Source organism: Leucopleurus acutus, assembly GCF_964270905.1.
Source record: "Leucopleurus acutus genome assembly, chromosome: 15".
Classification (NCBI taxonomy): domain Eukaryota; kingdom Metazoa; phylum Chordata; class Mammalia; order Artiodactyla; family Delphinidae; genus Leucopleurus; species Leucopleurus acutus.
The window spans coordinates 66,774,099-66,797,829 of record NC_139157.1 but is presented as its reverse complement, the minus strand read 5'-3'; the positions used below and the strand labels follow the sequence as shown (position 1 = coordinate 66,797,829).

General features: G+C 44.1%; 1 protein-coding gene across 1 annotated transcript in view; it reads right to left on the bottom strand.

The window, feature by feature from the left end:
* MDN1 (midasin AAA ATPase 1) overlaps window positions 1-23,731 on the bottom strand; it is a 155,148-nt gene that overhangs the window by 9,962 nt on the left and 121,455 nt on the right. The window contains exons 77-93 of the mRNA XM_082855910.1: window positions 22,868-22,973; window positions 22,213-22,328; window positions 20,864-21,349; window positions 20,285-20,511; window positions 19,540-19,692; window positions 19,194-19,363; window positions 18,282-18,443; window positions 15,076-15,213; window positions 12,538-12,679; window positions 11,083-11,258; window positions 10,499-10,648; window positions 9,397-9,544; window positions 6,577-6,893; window positions 6,170-6,349; window positions 4,289-4,390; window positions 3,067-3,262; window positions 1,415-1,585 (exon numbers count right to left, since the gene is read on the bottom strand). Of these exons, the coding sequence (XP_082712036.1) occupies window positions 1,415-1,585; window positions 3,067-3,262; window positions 4,289-4,390; window positions 6,170-6,349; window positions 6,577-6,893; window positions 9,397-9,544; window positions 10,499-10,648; window positions 11,083-11,258; window positions 12,538-12,679; window positions 15,076-15,213; window positions 18,282-18,443; window positions 19,194-19,363; window positions 19,540-19,692; window positions 20,285-20,511; window positions 20,864-21,349; window positions 22,213-22,328; window positions 22,868-22,973 (3,140 nt within the window). The remainder of the gene's footprint in view (window positions 1-1,414; window positions 1,586-3,066; window positions 3,263-4,288; window positions 4,391-6,169; window positions 6,350-6,576; window positions 6,894-9,396; window positions 9,545-10,498; window positions 10,649-11,082; window positions 11,259-12,537; window positions 12,680-15,075; window positions 15,214-18,281; window positions 18,444-19,193; window positions 19,364-19,539; window positions 19,693-20,284; window positions 20,512-20,863; window positions 21,350-22,212; window positions 22,329-22,867; window positions 22,974-23,731) is intronic.

Below are 23,731 nucleotides of genomic sequence, written 5' to 3'. Positions count from 1 at the left end.
TGGAAGGCAGAAGTGGGGGGAGACTGTTTTACCCTGACAAGCCTCACAGAACCGTGTGATCCATTAAACTATGTTCATGCAAATAAATAAATAAACTATGTGCTTGCAGAACTTTGACAGAACCAAAAACTAAAATAACATCATAGCTCCATTTTATAGATGAGGAAGCTGAGACAAAGAAGACAAATAATTTGCCTCAACCTATAAAGTAAGTAAGTAAGAGAAAGTCTGGATTTGAATCTAGAAAGGTCTAAACACAGAGCTATGCCTTTCCCACTGTCCTGTAACAGCCAGGCAGTCAGCAGTTCTAACGCCCCTGAGAAGACGGAAGCAGAAGGAAAAGTTTTTGAATTTAGCAAGTTCTTTTGAATTTGCACTTATACCACTGCTGATAAAGCTATTTTTTCATGTGTTGAATTTAAAAAACAAAACAGCCTTGTAATAGCACTTGGTCAGCTATGAAATGGAACTGTATGTAAGAAGTTTTGTTACCTTCTCACATGCACTTCCCCTATTCTATTTCTTTAAACATTTCTTTAAATAAAATGTTTAAATATAGTATATTTTCATATAATTAAAAATACTGTTTCTCTAATAATCAAGAATATATCTTCTGGGGGACTTCCTTGGTGGCACAGTGGATAAGACTCTGCGTTCCCAATGCAGGGGGCCCGGGTTCGATCCCTGGTCAAGGAACTCGATCCCAGATGTGTGCCACAACTAAGGAGGCAGTGAGCCGCAACTAAGACCCAGTGCAACCAAATAAATAAATAAGAAAGAATAAAAAAGAATATATCTTCTGGTCATACTGGAGTATGTGTACTATTCTGTTTTCTTCTACATATTTAAAAAAGACTGCTGGGTTGGGCTTTGCTGGTGGTGCAGTGGTTAAGAATCGGCCTGCCAATGCAGGGGACACGGGTTCAAGCCCTGGTCTGGGAAGACCCCACATGCCGCGGAGCAACTAAGCCCGTGCACCACAACTACTGAGCCTGCGCTCTAGAGCCCGTGCTCCGCAACAAGAGAAGCCACTGCAGTGAGGAGCCCGCACACCACAACGAAAAAGTAGCCCCTGCTCGCTGCACTAGAGGAAGCCCGTGCACAGCAACAAAGACCCAACGCAGCCAAAAATAACTAAATAAATAGATTTTAAAAATAAATAAAATAATAAAGACTGCTGGGATTTTGTCTGAAACTCAAGTTTCAAGGGTGTCCGTGAAGGACAGTGTCCTGTAACACCTTCCACCTTCCTACTCCCAAATGAAACATGTACAGGGAAATTATGGGCAAATGAATCTCTAAGCCATGGGTTAGGATGGGGAAAGAAGTGACCAAGCGTGACTGCAGCACCAGAGAAATGGCTTCTGTGAGTCGGAGAGCTTAGGCAGGAGGGTGTGCTCACTGCAGGACTCACCCGGCCCAGCTGTGCGCCCCGACCTGGCTTCCTGGGACTCCAGCTGCTCCGTGTCTACTGCGCAGAGCTCCTCCTGCTCCCCCGTGCCCGCGGAGGCGTCCTCTGTCTCCTCCTCTTCCCAAGCCTTGCTGGGGTCCTTTGCAGACTGCTGCTGCTCCGTGCTAGCCACATCTGCCAACAAAGTGCACACACGTGAAAAGGTGAGCTCTCTGCAGACAAAACCATCACAAGTGGGTGTGCTTTTGGTCATTCGTACTTCCCAAGATTCTGCCCCTGACTGGTTATGTGGCTTGGACACAGTACCTGGCTTGTCTGTGACCTACTGATGTAAGTGCTTAACACTCCCCGCCTCACCCCCCAGCCAGAAGCTTCAAGGATACAGTGTAACTATACATGTGTCCATAGATTGGATGTTTAGCTGGGTTTTTATTGCTATGACCAGAGACTGAACCAGAATAAACATGCCAGGCACGTGACTCAGAGCAGCTAATGGACTCATCCTCATTGCCAGGTTATGGGTGGAAAACCTGTAGTGATAAAGTATAACACGGGGCACAGAAAGATCAGCATGGGAATTCCAGCATCGTGATCTTGGACAAGTTCTTAAATATCTTTGGCCTCAGTGTGCTGATCTATAAAATGGAGACATCCTAGCTGGTAAAGACTGTCAGAGCAACTCCATGATCATGCTGCAAAGGCTCAGAATGGTGCTGGGCACAAGGTAAACACTCCACGCGTGGCAGCCATCACTGTATTGCTTCATTTTTCTTAAAAGTGGGAACAGGGAGAGAAAAGAGTAATCCACAGCACAGCAGTCTTTTTGTACCATCCTCACAGTACACATTATCAACACCAGCTTACATACTAGGAATGAAACAGTGAAAAGTTACCAAGAGAACTTGAAGCGGAGACTGAGTGACGACTGACTACTCCCTTTCTATGCTGAGATCTTTTTTCTCCTTGCTTGTTTGTTTGTTCATTTATGGCTGCGTTGGGTCTTCATTGCTGCGTGCGGGCTTTCTCTAGTTGTGGTGAGCGGGGACTACTCTTTGTAACGGTGCATGTGCTTCTCATTGCGGTGGCTTCTCTTGTTGCAGAGCACAGGCTCTAGGCATGCAGGCTTCAGTAGTTGTGGCTCGCGGGCTCTAGAGTGCAGGCTCACTAGTTGTGGCACACGGGCTTAGTTGCTCCGTGGCATGTGGGATCTTCTCGGACCAGGCCTTGAACCCGTGCCCCTGCATTGGCAGGCAGATTCTCAACCACTGTGCCAACCAGGGAAGTCCTCTCCCCTTTCTTGAAACACAGATTTCAAGTTCACAGCTCCTATCATCGCCGGGTGATTATGAAGGAATGTCCACTACTCAGAATCCCTGAGATCAGTGCTGGGCTTGGATATGGCCAACCATTACCAAAGATATTTAAAAGGCTCACACTAGACCCAGAACCCTGAACACTGAAACCCGGCACTTGGCTACAGATATCTTTATATCAAAAACAAACTGTATTTCTGCACAGTTCTTATTAGAAGGAAACTAGTTTAAAAAGCCATTTCCCCTCCCTCCTAAGATGCCTTTTAAGAACACCTGGTGGGCACACAGCATAAGCACTCACAGAGCTCAGCAAGCAAAGGAGAAGCCTTCCCTGCATCATACCATAGGTCTGTACGTCATAGGGCTCGCTACCCTGTTTAATGTGCTCAAATGCTTCCGCGTCCTCTGCCTGGGTCTGGGCCGGGCCCTGCTCGGTGTGGCTGTCCGTGTCCACAGTCCTCAGCCTCTTGTGCACACGCTCATTGTGGTCACCCATGGAGCGTTCGTTGTCGGCCTGCCCAGGTTTCCTCTTAAAACTCTGCGGGAAATATGAGGAAATTCATCAGAACCTTGTCTGTAATGGCAAAAAGAGTAAAAATAATCATAATATTTATCCTCAGGGGGCTGATTAAGTTAATCAGGTGTACCAGACAAGAGTGGATTTCAGTGAAGCTGTTAATAGGAAGATCTCTAAATACATATACAGAGCAATCTCTATGATATACTTTTATACCTGAAACAAAGGCAAAGAGGCAAAGAAACACTCTCACACAGGGAGGTGCACACACACAAACATCCATACATATACTACATATGCAGAAAGTCTCTTAGAGAGAAGACAAGACTGGCAGCACCAATATGCTCTGAGGATAGTCCCTTGGGTGGCTTGAAGACAGGAATAAAATGGAAGCTTTTTAGGGGATTGGTTTCTATATACTAATTTTGTATCACATGCATGAATAATACCCCATTTTAAAAAGCCTTATTTTTAAAACACAAAAGAGGGAATTCCCTGCCAGTCCAGTGGTTAGGACTCGTCGCTTTCACTGCTGGGGCCTGGGTTCAATCCCTGGTTGGGGAAATAAGATCCCGCAAGCCATGCAGTGCAGCCAAAATAAATAAATAAATCAAATTTAAAAAAATTAAAAAATAAAACACAAAAGAGAATGGACAGTGAACAGAGTTAAGACTGGTTAGTCCTTGGCAACAACACACAACACCTGGTTTTTAGGCTCCATAATAAGAACTTAACATGATAAGGGTGTGTGTGTGTGCATGCATGCGTGCATGTGTGCATCTGTGTCTGTGTGTGCGTGTCTGTGTGTGTGCATGTGTCTGTGTCTCTGTGTCTTGTGTGCGTGTCTGTGTGTGTGTGTCTGTCCCCACACAGGGAAGAAGCCCCAGCTGGGAAAGCCCCACAGTCCTGGTCTGCTCACCAAGGCTGACATCATGGTGAGACAGCAAAGTCTGGGAATTTGGTGGTTTTTTTTTTTAAAACCATTACATTTAGAACATCATTTTACATGCAGCCTTCACCTAAGTTTAGGTGAAGAGTGATAGAGACCTGTGTGTTTTTCCTGGTGTTTTTCTGAGAGGCCAACCGGGCAATGAAGTTGGATTCATGGCCTTCTGCCTGGTTTGCATCCGCAGCTCCACTGCCGTGTTCCTGTGAAATCCAAGCCACAGAGAATGAGGTGGAGGAAGCTGTGCAAGCATCTGGTTATCGACTGCACTGTGTACAACTCCTCTCACCATTCTCATCTCACAGTCACATGCAGTTGGCACTCTATATCCGGGGACACGGAGGGCCCACTGCACTGTGCCAGTTTACATAAGGGACTTGAGCAGCCCCGGATTTGGGTATCCAGGGGGGTCTTGGAATCAATCCTTCTTGGACCCCAAGGGACAACTGTGACCATACCTGCCTGCCTGCTCTGGAACTCACCCATGACTAAGGCTTGGCCTGTGGGCATAAACGAGAGCATCTAGACCTGAGTCTGTTACCCTCTTGCGGGCCTTCGTTAGTTCCTTGTCTATAGGAGGTAATGGCTTACTCTGAAGGTGGGACAGACCTCAATTTGAAACCAGGCTTCATCACCAACCAGCTGGGTACCCTGGAGACTGTCATTTAACTTTACTGGAGCTTATTTAACGCAGATATAAAATGGAGAACATAGGGACTTCTCTGGTGGCGCAGTGGTTAAGAATCCGCCTGCCAATGCAGGGGACACGGGTTCCATCCCTGGTCCGGGAAGATCCCACATGCCGCGGAGCAACTAAGCCTGTGCGCCACAACTAGTGAGCATGCGCTCTAGAGCCCAAGAGCCACAACTACTGAGCCCATGTGCCACAACTCCACAAGAGAAGCCACTGCAATGAGAAGCACGTGCACAACGAAGAGTAGCCCCCACTCGCTGCAACTAGAGAAAGCCCGTGCACAGCAATGAAGACCCAACGGAGCCAAAACTAAATAAAAGAAAAAGAAAAATGTTCTTAAAAAATAAAAAAATAGGGCTTCCCTGGTGGCACAGTGGTTGAGAGTCCGCCTGCCGATGCAGGGGACGCGGGTTCATGCCCCGGCCTGGGAAGATCCCACATGCCGCGGAGCGGCTAGGCCTGTGAGCCATGGCCGCTGAGCCTGCGCGTCCTGAGCCTGTGCTCCGCAACGGGGGAGGCCACAACAGTAAGAGGCCCACGTACCGAAAAAAATTAAAAAAAAATAAAAAATAAAATGGAGAACGTACAAAGAACAATAATATCTATCTTATAGGGCCACGATGAAGACTTGCTAAAGTAATGAAATGCTCAGCACCTAATGGGTGCTCAGTAAATGGTTTGGAAGGGGGATGAGAAATATAAACCATTGTAATTATTGCTGAGAAAGTAGGGGTGCAGAGAGGCCAAGGGAGTTGTCCAGAGAAACCTCTGAGTAGCAGGCCCTCCAACTTCCAGGGCTCCTTCCAGGCTGCCAGTGCCCCAACTGGGCCACAAAAGACACATCACCCTACGTCAAGGAATGAAGAGGTACTTTCCATTTGAAATTAAAATGTTTAGAAGCCTGATGAACAGCGAGGAAAAGGGAAGCACTACTAGATACTAGAGCCATACCACTGCATGAAGTCTCAAATTCAGCCCTTCTTTCCTTAGGAGCTTTCTAAAATATAATTTGAACTTGATTCTCCCACAGAGAGCTACACTCTAATAACTTTTTCTCATTAAGCACATCACTTAAATAAAGTGTGTAAAAGTATTCTGGGATTTGTTCCAGGAGGCATATAAAAATAGGTGTACGACCACTTTCTTAATGAACGGGAGATGATATTTTAGATGTCAACCACAAAAATACATCACACACAACCCAATTACTGCTAAATAGAACTTGATTTTGGACAGGGAGAAGAGGCCCTCCCAAGGGACAGCTGGCGAGGCAAAGAGGGCCCTTCACCTCCTTCCCCTGCTCCTTCTCAGGCGCGGCCCCTGCCAGCTCCACGGCACACTCGCTCTGCACGCTCTCCAAGCCCGTCTGCCCGCAGGAGTCGTGCTCTTTCCTCTCCGTAGCCTCTGGCACCTGCTGCTCCGTGTCAGAGTTCTCCCCTTCTTCTTCTTCTTCTTCTTCTTCCTGCATCTGCAGGGAAATCAAACACAGCATTAACTGCTCTGGAGGAAGAAGATGAGGTGGGGGCCCCCCTCACCAAGGGGAGTCTGCAGGGAGGGGACCAGCCGAAGCAGGTCTTAAACAGAAACAAAGAGCTGCTTGGCAAAGTAGCCTAAGAGAGATTCCAGTGGGAAGAAGGTAATTTTTTCTCATCATCATTATTTTTAATCGAAGAAAAGCCAGACCCGCCATGATACCTGAGGCTGGAGACCCTGGTCAGCAGGGACGTCCTTCTCTGCACCTTCCTCACTGGCGTCCTTGTCCTCCAAAGACTGCTGCTGCTCCTCTGCATTCTCTTCAGGATGCTGGGCAACATCCTTGTCTTGGTCGTCAGCTCCTGTGTCCATCTCTTCCTCCCCCTCCTCCTGGTCATCTTCACTGGAGCCTCCCTCAGGCTCGTGCTGACCCTGACCTTCATTCTGGTCAGCCTCAGTCTCTTCGTTTATGTCTTCAGCTTCATGACCTGCTTCTACAGTATCCATTGGTTTCTCTTTAATTTCCAAAGGATTCTCTTCTGGACAGATGAAACCAAAAAAAGGAACACAGAATTTAAAAATCAAACAATGTGATTTCTTAAGATGGGATGTAGTTACACAAGTGTCTTATTATTATTCTCGAACCAGGAGTTGGCAAACTATGGTCCTTGGGCCAAACCTGGCCATCCACATATTTCTGCAAATTTCTCCACAAGTTTTACAGGAACACAGCTGCACCAACCGTTTACCTATGTGCTTCCCCCATCCATTCTGTATGACCTACAGCTGCTTTCACACTGTAAGAGCAGAGCTGAGTAGTTGCGACTCTGCTGCAGCTTATGACCTGCAAAGGCTGTATGTTTATTACCTGGCCGACCCTTCACAGAAAAATTTTGCCTACGTCTGCTCTTAACCGCACTTACATATTGCACACAACTGTTTAGATGGTGCATTTCATTAAAGAATAAGTAACACACTAAAAAATCCTAAAAGCCACCATAACAATAGGAATATTTTAGAACAGATAGGAAATGCCAGTCTAATTTTCAATTATCACTGGGAATAATTGGTAGACATCATTCTTTACCATACACAGAAAATACAACATATATTCAAATGGGAACAATCTAATTTAAACATTTTGTTTATTTAAAAGAGCTTTTCTATACTTTGGGCACTTCAGAAATCAGTTATTTTGTTAGCAAATAATTCTTTAAAATAATTGCTTCTTCAGATTCACAGAGAGAACTAGTGGTTACCAGCGTGTGTGTGTGTCTGTGTCTGTATGCGTGTGTGGGGATATGTGCTTGTGTGTTGGGGGTAGGAGAGTGGGAGGTACAAACTGTCAGGTGTAAGGCTCAAGGATGTATTATACACCATGGGGAATAGAGCCAATGTTTTGTAGTAACTATAAATGGAAAGAACTGTATAAAACTTAAAAAAACATTTTTTAATAGTAATTGCTTCTTAGTTTATGTACACAGTAGCTTAAAACGAGCCTGGATATTTTTCTAGGGCAAATGGCTTATTAGATTCTCAGTGGATTTTAATTTTATGCTTGGTTGTTGAATTTAAGGTTGAAGTAAGATTCCAAAATTATAAGTTAATGGAACTGCCTTAGAAGCAGCAGCTTATATACTACATTTAAAAAGTAAACTAGAGGGCTTCCCGGTGGCGCAGTGGTTAAGAATCCGCCTGCTAATGCAGGGGACACGGGTTCGAGCCCTGGTCCGGGAAGATCCCACATGCCGCAGAGCAACTAAGCCCGTGCGCCACAACTACTGAGCCTGCGCTCTACAGCCCGCGAGCCACAACTCCTGAAGCCCACGTGCCTAGAGCCCATGCTCCACAACAAGAGAAGCCACTGCAATGAGAAGCCTGTGCACTGCAACGAAGAGCAGCCCCCGCTCACTGCAACCAGAGAAAACCCATGCACAGCAACAAAGACCCAACGTAGCCAAACAATAAAAATAAAATAAATTTATTTAAAAAAAAAGTAAACTAGAGGTTCACAGAGCGAAGACTGTTCTAAGCACGAATTACCAAATACCTTAAACGTGAGAAATGCATTTAAATTTATGAGCCATATACTCACCTCCTAGATTTAACAGATGTTAACGTGTTACCACAAGTGTATCAAACTTGTCACTTATTTTTAAGAAATAAATGGTTCTGGACACAGCTGTCTGGATTCTGGATGCCTTCGCCCTTCCTACTTCCTCAGAGCTCATAACCTGAAGTTACTGTATATTTTTCCTTTCTATGTGTTTGTACATTTGATGTATCCATAAACAATATATAGTACTGGTTCTTGTATTACATTTCCACCTAAATGGTGCCTCTCATTAATTCTTTTGTAACTTGCTCTTTTCCAGTATAGTGTTTTTAATAGCTTTCTACATATATAGCTGATTCACTAAGAAGCAGAGCCTGGCTGGCACCACCTTTCATCTGGTTACCCACCACGACGGGGGCTCTCTTATTTCAGCGGCACCGCATACACAAGCTTCTGATACTAGACAGCACCCCCAAGGAGTCACACTCGGGTTGAACACTGGGTGACAGAGGCGCTAGAGTACTGCCATGCCAAGTGATTTCTTTTGGGATTATTCCATTTCACTCCCCATGATGATTTCATATTTCAGACTAAGCACACAACATACGCACAACAATCAACAACTTTTCCAGGAAAGCTGTGACTGGGCTCCATGAGAGGCCTGGCTCTACCTGGACTGCACGGTGTTTACATCAACCCATGAGATGGGGCACATGGTGACACTGTGGGGCAATGGAGCTGTGTGTGACAGCAGCACTGAAACACAGGATAGGAGATGACAGGAGTGACAGAGACCTGCTGGTTTACAAGCTTTAGGTCTACCTAGAGGAGAGACACAACAAAGAAAAAGCGAGGAATTTTATCAAACTGGAATTGTGCTGACCAGACACAATAATGACCTGGCCATGACACTGGCCTGAAGAGAGATCTGTTACTGCTCAGTTTCAGTGACTTCCAACGGGCTCTTTAGGTTTTGAAAGACACACCTTCTCCGTCTTCGCGGTCTGTGTCCCCATCACCATCCTTGTCTTCACTGTCTAGGTCCAAGTCATCTGGAAGGTCCAAGGCCTCAGGTTCGGGCAGCTTTTCCTGATTGCCATGGTAAGGGTCCACCTCATTCTCATCATATTCCCTCTTTGGACAACGGACAGAACAGGAAAAAAAAATAAAAATGAACTTTTAAAAAGTGTAGCATTCAGGGGCTTCCCTGGTGGCGCAGTGGTGGAGAGTCCGCCTGCCGATGCAGGGGACACGGGTTCGTGCCCCGGTCCGGGAAGATCCCACATGCCGTGGAGCGGCTGGGCCCGTGGGCCGTGGCTGCTGAGCCTGTGCGTCCAGAGCCTGTGCTCCGCAGCGGGAGAGGCCACAGCGGTGAGAGGCCCGCATACCGCAAAAAAAAAAAGTGTAGCATTCACATATAATCAGCTCAAAGCACAGTTGACTCTTGAGCAACACAGGTCTGAACTGTGTGAGTCTACTTACGTGGACCACTTATGCACGTTTTTTTCAATAAATACGTGCTCCAGTGCCACACAAATCCGCGGCTGGTGGGACCCGCGGATGTAGAGGGCCAGCTGTAAAGTTACACACAGATTTCCAACCCTGCAGATGGTCAGTGCCCCCAGCGCCTACATTGCTCAAGGGTCAACTGTAGTTATGCTGAGAGAATACAGTGTCTCTTCCCTAAAATTACCAGCACACATTAGAATTTTACCAATATGTTTTGAATTTTCATGTTCGAATTTCAAGTTTCACTTTCAGTGCGCATTCTCCACCGATAAGAGGTGCTGCGTTACTTAATCTCAAAGAGGACACGGAAGTTTATGGGAAGAAATATAGAAAAGGACCACAGGTTTTAGCTTCCAAACTACAGCATGAGTCCAAACAGCATGAAGCCTACCTCATCGGTAACCAATAGTTAGATATTTTATGTCCGGTTAAGAGGCTCTGTTACACATTCCCTTATGAGGCAATGGGAAAACAAATGATAAGCAGGGAAAAAAATGTCTTGAGACACCCCAGGAGCTGTGCGTTGCAGTGGCCCTGGCCTTGAGTCAGGAGAGCAGGTTGGTTTTGAATCCTCATTACCTCATCTATTTGTTCATTAATTTTATCTTGGCCTTGCTCATCATCAGCTTCTGCTTCTTCCTTTCCTTCCTTCTTATCTTGCTGGGTTTTATCTCTGTTTGACTTCCCAGCATCCAAGTTGTCATCTTTAGCAACAAGTTCAGGATCTTCCTAAATATCAGAGGAAGAAAAAACGTAAAAATCCTCGCTCTCAATATGAAAAACTGCTTTCACATAGGGTGACCCTACCTAACGCAGCTCTTAGACACTATTGGGCCAACCCCATGGAAACATCCAGCCGACAAGGGCATATGTAATCCTGGAGGGAACGTGCAGGTCTGCCCGGATGGCAGCAGTGAGGGCAGGTGTGTGAACAGCGGGGGTGGGGGGTTGTCGTGAACATGCAGGTCCGGCTACTCTTTTAGCTGTGAAGACAATCGATAACCTAGATAGCAGAGGAAAAAGAAGAAACAGAGATGGAAGAAACAGAAGAAGAAAAACCAAGACAGAAAAGGATGAGCAGTGAACAGCAGGGAGTGGTATTTGGGAGGAAGACTGCCTCCTCTCACCTAGGGACTATGTGATGGAGGGAATCTTTTAATTACCTCATCCATTCCTGGTCCTGTTTCTTCAGTTTTACTGTCTTCTTCCTCCTCATCTTCCTCACCGTCGTCATCACCCCAAAGCCTCTCATCTAGTTTGTCAGCTTCCTCACCATTCAGATCGCCCATCTGTTTATCCAGGTCTCCACCCTCACTGTCTGATTTCTCATCATCCTCTTCTGAAAGGGAAGAAGGCGATGAGCTTAGTTCAGCAGATCCCCAAATTGATCTGTTCCTGTGTACGTAGGAGAGGCAAGGGCCAGGCAAGGGTCCTACCTGGGATTTACTGCCTGTTTCTACAGAACACCCTAGAGGAGATGCTTTAGATCTCACGTAGTCCTACTGTGTTTTGCAGACTGTTTGGAGGAGGAAGGAGGTCTGTGACGTGTTATGTCGACAGACTGTAAGGAGGGTGGTGGAACAGCTGTCAGGATGCCTAGTTCTGGTGCTGGGAGAATGTTCATTATGGGACTTCAGCAACCTCACTGGGTTTTGGTTTCTTACCTGGGAAATGATGAGGCGGGACTATGAAATTGCCAAGGTTCCTCCCCATCTCCAACATACTCTATGTCAATGATTTTACCCAACGTCTCAAATCATGTGTCTAGCTCAATTAACCAGAATTTTCTTGCCTTTGTCTTCGTTCAAGGTCTACTTTGACAAAGGTTATACCCTTAAACGCTACTTAGGCATGCATACATTCTTCTACTCTGAGGTCAGGTATCATTTCTGCAAGGCATTCACTTAAAGTAAGACACTGTATTTCAGATTAAACTTTGGACAGAAATTGAGGGCAATAGTTGAATTGCGGTTCAAACACGATAGATGATAATGTGCTGTAAGAAATCTTATTATCAAATAATTTTCAATGACTATAATGTTCATAAGTTAAATGAAAAAAGCAGACTATAGAACCACTTATGGTCTCTGGGTCTATATATATATACATTCAAGAAATGGAAATAACCCAAAACTGATTAAGTGATTTATTTGGGTGGTAGGCCTAAAGGGTATCGATTTGGTTTCTGCATTTTTGTTCCAAATCATCTACAACAAATGTCTACTAATTTTGTAATTAGAAAAAAATATATATTTAAAAAACCCTCCCCAGAACAATTTAACTCGAGCTGAGAGCCAAGCTCTGCCAGGGATCATCTCCCTGCTCTTCTGGATTTCCCTGAAGGACACTGCGGAGTCGCTGATCTGGCGCAGGAGGCAGCCAGAACATCAGAGGCAGCGTCTCCGCTTACTCAAGAGCAGAATCTCCAAAATGGACTAGAGACTTCTGACCAGAGATGGGGATGGCACAGGCATGTACTGATGTTTCCACCTGCAGTTATGCAGAGGAACCAACTTGTTCCAAAAGAGTATAATAGGCTCCTTATTGGAAATATGTAATTTCCTGTATAAAATATTTATTTTTCAAGAATAAGAATGAAGTGACAGATAATCTCAAACCTTGTTCTTCAAGCTCCCCATCATGCATTTTCCCATCAAAGTCTTCTGACATCTCAATGGCATTATCCTCCCCCTTAATGTCTGATTTTGAGTCAGGATCCTCTTTATCCTTTTCTTGACCCTTCTGAAATGTATCTTCTGCCTATATCAAAAAGCATTATAGAAACATAAATGCACACTGTAACATTATTAATGTTTATTCAGCTCTAAATAGAATATATAAATGCCAAGATTAATGGTATAAAATTATCTCTGGGGAGAGAAAATACACATAATTTGTGACTTGCTTTAACATTTCTGTAATTAATTTCCATTTTTATTACATTTTTTGTTAGAGAATATAGAATTCTGTTGAGGTTTTCTCCATGAGAATTGCCTGTTTGCCAAGCCATGCAGCTTGTGGGATCTTAGTCTCCCGACCAGGGTTTGAACCTGGGCTACCTGCGGTGGAAGCACAGAGTCCTAACCACTGGACCGACAGGGAATTTCCCTGAATTTTTTTTTTTTTAATCCATACATATTAAAAAAGATTATGCATCCTCTGTAGGGTAAAAGAAAATTCATCAGTCTTATTATATTGCCCATAAATTTAATATCTGTTTTGTCACTTTGATCTCTCATAGACATTACCCAACTGTGAATGTAATTTTCCCCCCTACTACTTTCCTTTTTATTTTTTTTTGTTGAAGTATAGTTGATGTACAATGCTGTGTTAGTTTCGGGTGTACAGCAAAGTGTACACATACACACTTTTTCAGATTCTTTTCCATTGTAGGTTATTACAAGATATTTAATATAGTTCCCTGTGGTATACAGTCGGTCCTTGTTGTTTACCTGTTTTATATACAGTAGTGTGTGTCTGTTAATCCCAAACTCCTAATTTATCCCTCACCAGTGAATGTAATTTTCTTCACTTTTCCTTAAACGATATATTCCTACATAATCTACACTATATTGGGGGCAAAAGATTCACATTGTTATGTTTCATTGTAGCTGAATTTTTAAAGTTCTTTTTTTAAGATACAAAAGTAATACAATCTCACTTAAAAATTTCTAAGCAAAACAGAAAGAATAAAGTTCCTCCAGCACCACCATCCTCCAAAACTCCCAAAGAAATTACCACTGGTGATGTTCTGGCACATACTTTAATCTGTAAGTACACCAACAGATACTTAGAAATATAGATGGGGTATACCAATACCGGCCTCCCACATCTTCTTCAACAAAAAGGGATTATGCCTGACAAACTGTTTTGCCATCTGCTTTTTTATTTAAGTTAAAAAATGTCTCCTAGATATATTTCCATGTTGTCACTTATAAACCTATCTCATTGTGTTTAATTATAGTATTGCTCTGCATGAGTAGTATCATAATTTAAATAATTCACAATTTTCACCAGTATAAATAATGCTGTAGTGAGCATCCTTGTATAAACACACTCCATTATACACATATTTATTATCTTGGACCCTTATTAGCATTTGTACAAGAAAACATGGAATTCCTAGGTCAAAGAACACACACAATTTAAAATTTATTAGATACTGCCAAATTGTTCTGATAGCTTTCTATCCCACTTAATGTTTTTTACATTGGATTTGTACTTTTCTGTTAGGTTTACTTTTTCCTTTATGTTTCCATTAACAAATTACTGTGTGCTAATTAAGTTAAATTTGAGAAATACGGAAAAAGGCCAAAATAACAATAATGTGTATGTTATCTGTGTATATATATCCACACACATAATGTACATGAGAGCTATGCCACATAAACGCTAGCATTACTCTTGTTTTTTTTATTTCTTTCCAATTTTCCCTTCAAAGGAAGAGAGGAAGCTTGGATTGGTTTGTTCCTTTATTTTCAATAAGTATAACCATACCTTAAATAGAAATTTATGCAGTGCTCTAAATTTAGAATATAAGTGATAAAAAGTAATTCCACTACCTCTTCTTTCTTCAAGTCACGGTTGATTAATCCAAATAAAAGTAGTGTGTTTAAAAAAACACTCCCAAATGAGATTGGAATTTAAAAAAGCAACACAACAATCTTAGTCCAAAGCATCTAAATATTTCAAAAGCATTCTTGATTCCAAATAAAAAAGGATATAGATTTTAAAAATTTCACCATGTCTTAAAGACATACAACAATAAAACCTATTAACAGCAAACACTGGCATTGTTGTTTAATGCAATTATCACTTAAAATAGCCAAGCTTTTTATCCCTAAATGAACCACTACCAAAGATGCTCCCTTACAAGTCATCAGCAAAAGTTTTCCCATTTAAAATAAAAAATTTTTAAATCATTTCCCTCCCAAATTATAGCTACAACCAATGACTGCGCTGCCAAAGTTCCTTTCTGTGGTCTTTAAGCTTTTAATTTACATCCACTCCCTAAGCTCCAGTATTCTTAGGTGCCTAGATCACAGTTTGAAAACCATTAACCTAGTAGAAAAACCATTTATATATGTAATTTAAATAGTGAAAAAGGAGTGAGCTTCTGTAAACTATATACATGTTTCATGCCTGTGAAAACGTACCTGTTCTTCATTTTCTATCTGGTCACTCACATCCTTCACGCCCTCGCCTTCTCCAATCCCACCTCCCTCGTAGTCATGGAACTCAGTCGCTCCCTCTCCCGCTGAATCTTCCATAAATTCTTTGGGCAAGCAAAATCCCTCAAAAATAAAAAGAGTGAAAGTTACGTTAAAAAAAAAAGCAATAAAGAAGGGATTTCCAGTCCTGCTGCAGGAGAAAATACTGTAAATAAATGATTAATTCTTTTCTAGCTCAGTATGTTAAATCTGATTGAAGTACAATAGACTTTTGTTGGTGACAACAGTTATTATGCAGTTTCAAAGCTTGACATCAGATTTAATATACAAGGTTTTGAGACTCTGTGGAGGCCTCTGGTGTGTAGTAATTTGTCATCTGCCAAGACAAAAATCTGAATGAGGTATACATTAGGACGGTATTTAAGGAGCAAGTTATGGGGCGGGGTGCGGCACAGAAACTCTCAGTGTCTAAATCCCAAAGGGGTTCTGTCCTTTACTTCTCAAATTAGTAAGCCTGAAAGGAAGGAGAGAAGACATGTAACCCCGGAGATACAGCAACTTGAAAGCAGATGCTACAAGTGAGAGATTTCATTTCCTTTCATTGAAGAAAATTTTGTGTGATGCTCCTCAAATAAAGTCATGTTTATTACAATACAAAAAAACATGCCTTCCCCTTCAGCTCTTGAAGTAAATCTGTCACTCTCAGGGAACATGCTGTATCTAGCCTGGGCTGTTTGCTGCCAAGGCACCTGGCACCCTGGCACCCAGCATGGCAATGGGGTCTAGAGTTAAGAACAAGGTCAGACACAGCAAGACTTGTGAAGAGTTAATAAAACTGTATTTCATGTCAGAAAATAGCCCAGGGCTTCCCTGGTGGCACAGTGGTTGAGAGTCCACCTGCCGATGCAGGGGACACGGGTTCGTGCCCCGGTCCGGGAAGATCCCACATGCCGCGGAGCGGCTGGGCCCGTGAGCCATGGCCGCTGAGCCTGCGCGTCCAGAGCCTGTGCTCCGCAACGGGAGAGGCCGCAACAGTGAGAGGCCTGCGTACCGCAAAGAAAACAAACAAACAAAAAAACCAAATATCAACTACTAGTGTGTGGGACAAAAGTGAACAGAAAAAGAAGAAAATAATGGCTCTCAATCAGAAATTTTATCAGAGAAAGTACCAGCTATCAAGATCAAGCTATCAAGCCAATCTAAGGATGAGAATATACTACAAATAAGCTGTCAACTAACAAGACCAAGTTCCAAGACCAGCAAACACTGATTGTGACTTAGTTACACAGAACTAGTTTCCTATGGATTAAGTGCTTTAATCACAACCAAGATCTATTATCTTTTTTTTTTTTTTTGGCCTCGCCATGTAGCACACGGGATCTTAGTTCCCTGACCAGGGATTGAACCTGTGTCCCCACTGCAGTGGAAGCTCAGAGTCCTGGACCACCAGGGAATTCCCCTAAATCTATTATCTTAGCACTGTGTCTAACCTACTTTCAAGTTCCCTCAGCACTCCTCAGAGAGGATAGGAACACAACTCGGACATTTAAATGAATGGAAAGGCAAACTCACCTTCAGGACATGTATTCTTAGAAAGTCGACTGAAAAATACATTTTGGTTAAGACAGTGAGATACACTATTTTAAAGAAATATGTTTAGATGCAGGCAGAATAACCATAAAGTAAGGAGATTCAGGATGTCCTTCTGCAGGTCACGTTACTACAGTGGCTGCAGCTGGGGCAGCCACTGAGCTCCCAACACTTTGCTTTCATCAAAACCACTTCTACCCCACACCGCTACCCCCAAACACACACAGGTCTGACAGCCCACAGTCATTCTAGAACTTGTCAGACAAGAGAAATGGTGCAAGTGGACAAATGTAGCTAACCCAAATCTCAGGGCACCCTCAACATACACTGTCCTGCCACTGTCTTCTACATGCAAGTGTTTCCTCCAAGAAGTGATGGGATGTAAGACTGGCTCAGTGCCCATCATCAGATAGAGGGGGCAAATCTGAGAGGCGTTCATTTATCCATTACACAACAAATGTACGTATTTATCCTCTAGATACAAGGCACGGGCTTGCTCCCATTTTTTTTAAACCATTTCCAGTATTCCAGATACTCAGAACTAAGAACTCTTGACTGTTTACAAGAAGCCTAGACCTCACCTTCAGTTTGTAAATTCCTATCTTCCTCAAGTGCATCTCACCTATTATACTATACTTAGATTCAGAAAAGATCTTAAAATACTAGGGACAAAACAAAAACAAAAAACTATATACTTAGTTGAAGGTGATTCTCACAAAAATGCAAATCCCATTTGTAAAATGAGGAAACTGAGGCTAAGTGACTCACTCACTCTGAGTCCCAGAACCGGACACCCTTGTGACTGGACTTACCACGCCAGGCTGGGCCTGTTAGTTCTGACTGCTGCTCCTGAATTCCAAGGGTAGGGTCTACAATCTCTATAACTTCAGTGATTTTCACAGCACTGGGTACATGGCTGAATGATGAATGACTTCCCTATTAAAGACGCCCCTCCTAACATTAAGAGCCCCGTTACCATTTCAGCATGCGTTAGTATAAACGACCAAAAACTTAACAGCCTTAAGGATTCATCTGTCCTACAAGTCTAGCTCAGAGTTATCAGAAGAAGATTTCAAATTGGAGACCAGGAAAGAAGGGTGTGAACAGAAAGCAGCAGCCTTTAGACAGACTCTGGAGTCTAGGGAGCTCCCCAGTGAGGGACCTTCAGGTTCCAAACCTTTAGTGGAAAAAGGATTAGTAAAAGGAGGCCAGACAAAGCAGTAAAAAATCCACAGGGAGTGGGAATTCCCTGGTGGTCCAGTGGTTAGGACTCCGTGCTTCACTGCCGAGGGCCTGGGTTCAATCCCTGGTCAGGGAACTAAGATCCCACAAGCTGTGCAGCCAAGGGAAAAAAAATTGTATTTTGTAATTGTCTTAATACCTTTGAGAGAATGCTTTCTACCTACAAAAACATATAAATATAAATATATATATAAATATATAAATATATATATATATATATATATAAATCCACAGAGAGAGCAAATCACCTCCTGCTATTTGTGAAGGCCCCAAATAAAATCCCATCAAACCAAACACTAATGGGTATGGAATACATGGGTACCTGCTTCCCCATGGTGCTCCACGTAAACAGTCCTTACCTTCTGGGCAAGCTCCGTAAAGATCTGGGCAAGCACAGAGAGCAGCTTTGCAGTGCTGCGGTGAGTTGCCAAAGACACGGTCAGGAAGAAGAGGACGAGGTCAGAGTACCTGGAGAGCATGGGCACCAGGCGCACCAACAAGCGGCAGGACTGGGCGAAGAACTGGGGGCAAAACAGATCAGAAGGCCTGCTCACACCAGGTCTCCTCTGGGGTGACTAGGTAGTGACGGTGGTTGTACCACCTTGTCAATGTAGTAAAGGTCACTAATGGTACATTTTATTTACACACACGTACATAACACCTGCTCACTGAGATCTCTTCCTTGTTTACACAAACCCTCACAACACTACACTTTAAATTCTTAGTCACTTAAGTCTCAGTTAGTTAACAAAGTTGTTTGGTGTTTAAAAAATATGTTTATATATAAATTCTACTGGGAATCAGAGTTGGCACTAGAGGCAATACTACAGAATAACACACAAGTCCTCAAAAATAAGTTGCTTCTGTGGACTTATGGAGACGATAATGTCATCCTCTTCCGGCTTACTGTGAAGAGACAGGTGTTTGCACAGTATGGCCATTAAGCCTTAGTTATGGCGGCAACATCCACCATTAACATCGAATACCCAGGAGTATGTGATGAGGACGGGAAAGAACCCCAAGATAATGGATATTCTGGACCGGCAGCATTTTTGCACCTACGCGTCTTACAACTGTAATCCTTAGCCAGCAAGCCCTAAGCTTTCCAAAGTTTGTCAGTGAGGTTTACATGTATAAAGACATCAAGAGATTCTTAGTGATTTTGCCGAGGAGGCCTGCTTTGGGACCACCACATGGAGCAAGGTGAAACCCCCTCTGCCTCTGCTCAGCCCACTTGGACAGCAAGCAGCCTGTAAGGAACCACTGGTTACCGTGTGCTTCGCTGCTGTGCCATCCTCGCCAGACGATTTCAGCCGCTCCAAGAGCTCAGAGACAGCGGAAATTATTTTCTGCACATGCAAAGTGCTCACATCGGCCCAGAAGTCATCCTCTAAGAGTTTTGTTAGATGTCCTGACTGCAGTCTCTCAAAGCCTGCTGCCTCTTTCATTCACGGAAAAGAATGACATGGTAAATAACAGAAAACAAACTCTTTTCATCTCCATTCAACCAATAATCATTTCCCACATCTGGCCTTAAATATTTAGCCACAAAAATAGATCATCAAAATAAAAATTAAATCAAGTAAGAAACTAGTATTTTCCTGATCTCAGACATACCATCTTCTTGCGGTCTTGTTTGGTGAGTGTTCTCCTCTGTTTTTTTACTATTTCTTTCTGCTAAGTTCTGGATGGCACAAAGGATGGCCCGGATGGCAGTTTCCATCTGCTCTGAAAAATCCTCCACAAACCCGTCATCCAGCATTTGGTTTCCTAGTAAAGTAACATGGTGCAGAACAAATTTTTAAAAACTCAGTCATTTGTTTCAGTGCTTCTGGAAATCATTAACAATCCTCATTTGTCATTTTAACAAACAGCCACCTTGTAAACACCTGCTATGGTTGAGCCACTGTCAAGCTGTGCTGGGTACAAAGAAGAAAGAGACACATTCCTGGCCTAGGTAAACCTATAAGGTTATTGTCTTGTATTAAAACAATTTTGCTGAAAGAATGCCAAAAATATCAAAATAGTTAAGATGGAATATATGAACACCAACTTAGTCCAAACATTAGCCAGCAGCTTTCCAGTCTAAGGAAGAACTTTCTGAAACAGCCAGCGAGCCTGTGCTACTTACTCATGTGCTATAAGTACGCAACGTGATGGCAATCCAGAGGCAAGGTTCTCAAACAAAAGAGGCAACAAAAGTTAAGAGCTATGTGTTCCAACTATACTTCCCTGCCTTGGAACCCTGGACAGATCCGTCTAGAACAAAACACAATGTGTCTTTAGGACAACCTGGACTTAAATCTATAAGATGTCGTTCCTACACTGGGCTTTTACTCTCTTACTGAACAATAGTCCTCACCTCCTTGGCTGCCTGGGGTAAGCAGATGTGTCTTCCAAGTAGTGAAGTCATCTGTGGCTTTATTGATCTCTCTTCTTACATATTCCAGGCTCTTGACTAATGCCATTTGTGGGTCTGTTTGCTCACCCTCTACCCCTGGAAGAATGAACAAGGACTCTAGGCCTTGCAAATGAGCTGACACCTGGGACAGGCAACTCAGCCCAGAAGAGCAAACTTCAAAATCTTTCCTGCAACAACAGAAATGCCATAATGTTGAAAGGAAGGTGCTAACACACACACACACACACACACACACACACACACACACACACACACACACACACACACACACACACACACACTCTCTCTCTCTCTCTCTCTCTCTCTCTCTCTCTCTCCCTCTCTCTCCCTCCCTCCCTCCCACCACTAAAACTCATTGCATCTAAAGATTTACAGCTAGACGTATGCCACAAAGTGCTATGAGGGTCTACTGGAAAACCGAGGACTGAAGCATGACCCCTTCCATCATTTCATCCCATTACTAAACCCTGACCAAGCGCTGCACACACAGAGGCAGAGCAAAGACGTAGGCACACTCACCAAGAATGAAAGAGAGTCTCACAAGATTGCTGCCTAATTTTGTCAACATCAGCTTTCACTGTCTTAATGGCTTTCAGCATCTCTGTTAATCTCACAGTTGACTGTTGCCAAAGCTGGTCTGGTTTTCGCATCTGGCAACCAGAGGGCAGCTGCCTTCCAGGAACTGGGGATGGGTAGCTCAGATCTGACGGGATCAGGTCCAGCACTGCTCCAGAAAGCTGCCCCTTGGTGAGCTCTGGTCCTTCCAGGGAGGGGGCAGAAGGCTGACCCTGTGCCTGGGCATCACCTTGGCCTGCAGCTGGCCCTGCACTGGGGCAGCACTGGAGGAGCCAGGAGAGCTGCTCAAGCAGGATCTGGCTCTGCATGGCCAGGTGCTGCAGCCTCTCTGTCCATTGCTGCACCCCGTCCTGAGGGGGGAAGGCCACGGGGTAGACGGGCGGCCCCGTCAGCCTGCTGTCAATCTCCTGCACACAACTGAGGAGGTTCCTGTGCAGAGAAACAAACCCATGGGGATAACACATGGCACCTTAAACTGTGTCACCGCGCTGTTTGTAACGGTAAATTCACTGATTTCTCAACGAAGTTTGGGCTTTTCCACATAAGAAGAGAGGATTCCCCAGATAAGTAAAAAGTCTGTTCAAACGCCTTCCAAAGTACTTAAACACGTCCTACAGTGTAGCAGAAGCATTGGTGCTCACTGCTTATCTCCTGCCCCTTACAGGCCTCTCACATCCAACACAGTCACAGCACCACAGTGATTTCAACCACTATTTTCTAAAAACAAATCTAGTAAATATAGTAGACTTTGCTACATAAAACTCTTATGAGTGGAGAAGAAAATAGCTGAAGTAATTACAGTCTAGAAATACTACCTGTCAGCCAAGCATCCACTCAGCAGATGGTGACAGGCTTCCTGTCCTCATCTTTTAAGTATCCATTTCTATCGAGGAGCACCAGTGTATGGTTCAGCAAATTGCAACTCTGTGATCCAGAAAGCCGACTCACATCTGATCTGTGCCCAGAGTCTGAGACACCCGATGCCATGAAAGCAACCCTGCCCTCGGCCCACATGGACTGCCAATCACAGACGCCCTCATTCCAGACCCAGGTGTGGTTCAGCCGTGAACATTTTTACCGTCTGACTCGGCCTCGAACCATCCCCCAGAGGTGCTGCCAAAACCAGGGGGCAGAGGCATCACCACTAAAAGCAAGGGGCCAAGCCAAGGCAAACCCCACCTGCCCCTTCGGACCTCAGACTTCACTGCATAGTTGGGAGCAGCGTGTGCAGCAACTCTGAGCTGCGCATAATACTCTCGATTCGTGCTGCAAACGCAGCCAGTCAGCGATACCTGAGGAGGATCCACTGCTCGGTCAGCGTGGTCAGGGAGCGCCGCTGTCGGATGAGCACCTTTGTCAAATGCGCCGAGAACCCTTTACACCGCTCCACGTGGCCCACACCCATCTCCTGGCAGGGGGAGAAGAGAGCATGCTGAGGGGCCGCTGGGAAGTGCTGGGTCCCATGCTTCTGGAGGGGAGCCCCTGCTGGGGCGGGGGTGGGGTGGGGGTGGGGGTGCGGAGCCTGGGTGCGCTGCCCTCTAGAGGCGACACGTCCACCTCTGGGAGCAGCGCATCTCAAATTACGCTTCCACTGAAGTTCCATGAACAGGAACTAATTTAACATCAAAATTGGGTATCAGTGATCTTCTCTCAATTCACAGGGGGAAAAGATCTGAGGGTAGCATTCTCCATTTGAAGTTTTTCTTCCGTAATTTTTCTTAAGGATTTGGTCCTGTTAGCCAATGTTGAATAACAGAACTTATTATAAAATGCTCTCTGATTAAGCACAAAATTACATTGACTTATATTGTAAGTTTAATGACTGCAAAAAGTTCAGTCACTTCCAGTAATGGGCTGTGATCACTGGACCAGGTCTGAGGACGCTGCCCTGGATGAACAGAACTGGAGTCCCTGAGCCCCTGCAATCCCAAGGCTCTATCATCCTACCTTGGCGGGAGCTGCCAGGACTGCACTAAGCCTGGCGTGCCGTGCAAGAGAGCGATAAAAGTACTTCTGGCACCCCTCCCACGAAGACGAGATTTCTGTAAGCAGCCTGGGAAAGAAACCAACATGATTTACTTAATTAAAACCACTATCTCCACCCTAGATCCTGAGGAGTCAGAGACTGGTCCATTTAGCCGCAACCAGAAGCCAAGAGTCTGAACAGATTTATTTCTATGAGGACCCATTCAGTCAGCCACTCATCAGTCCTTTATACAAAGGATGTGTTACATACTTAGCACTGAAAGTAGAGTGGGAAAATAAACTATGACAATATGGCTTCCTTAATAAAAATGTTATGCCTATCTTGACAGTGGAGTCTAGGGATCATAAATTCTGATGCCTACAGGGGCCATGCAGATAACATACATGGTTAAGGACAGCCAAGCACAAAATGATCCTTGGCGATGACAGCTGAGAAGCAAGAGGGACCGTTACTGACCACAGTGAACCTGAGAGCATGTGTCCTATCAAAAGGAGGGCACTCTAGTCAACTTTCGACCACACGGGAAGGCAAGCACACTTGGCCAAATTTTCCCGAAAAACTGAAAATCCAGAATGTTTATGTAAAATTTCTACTTTTTACAGTGTTGTGTTGAACTCAAATTTAAAGCACCTGAGAGGGCCACTGAGCAAAGAAAACACACATGTATGCTGTACTCAGCTCATTTCCAACCAGTTACTAACACAGAGGGAGCTCCATCTGTCTCCAAAGTCTATAGGCTCTAAAATTCAAGAACATATGGGAACTTAGGTTTATGTACATGGAATAGCTAAAAGTGTGGCCATTCTCTCACAGATTTTCACCTG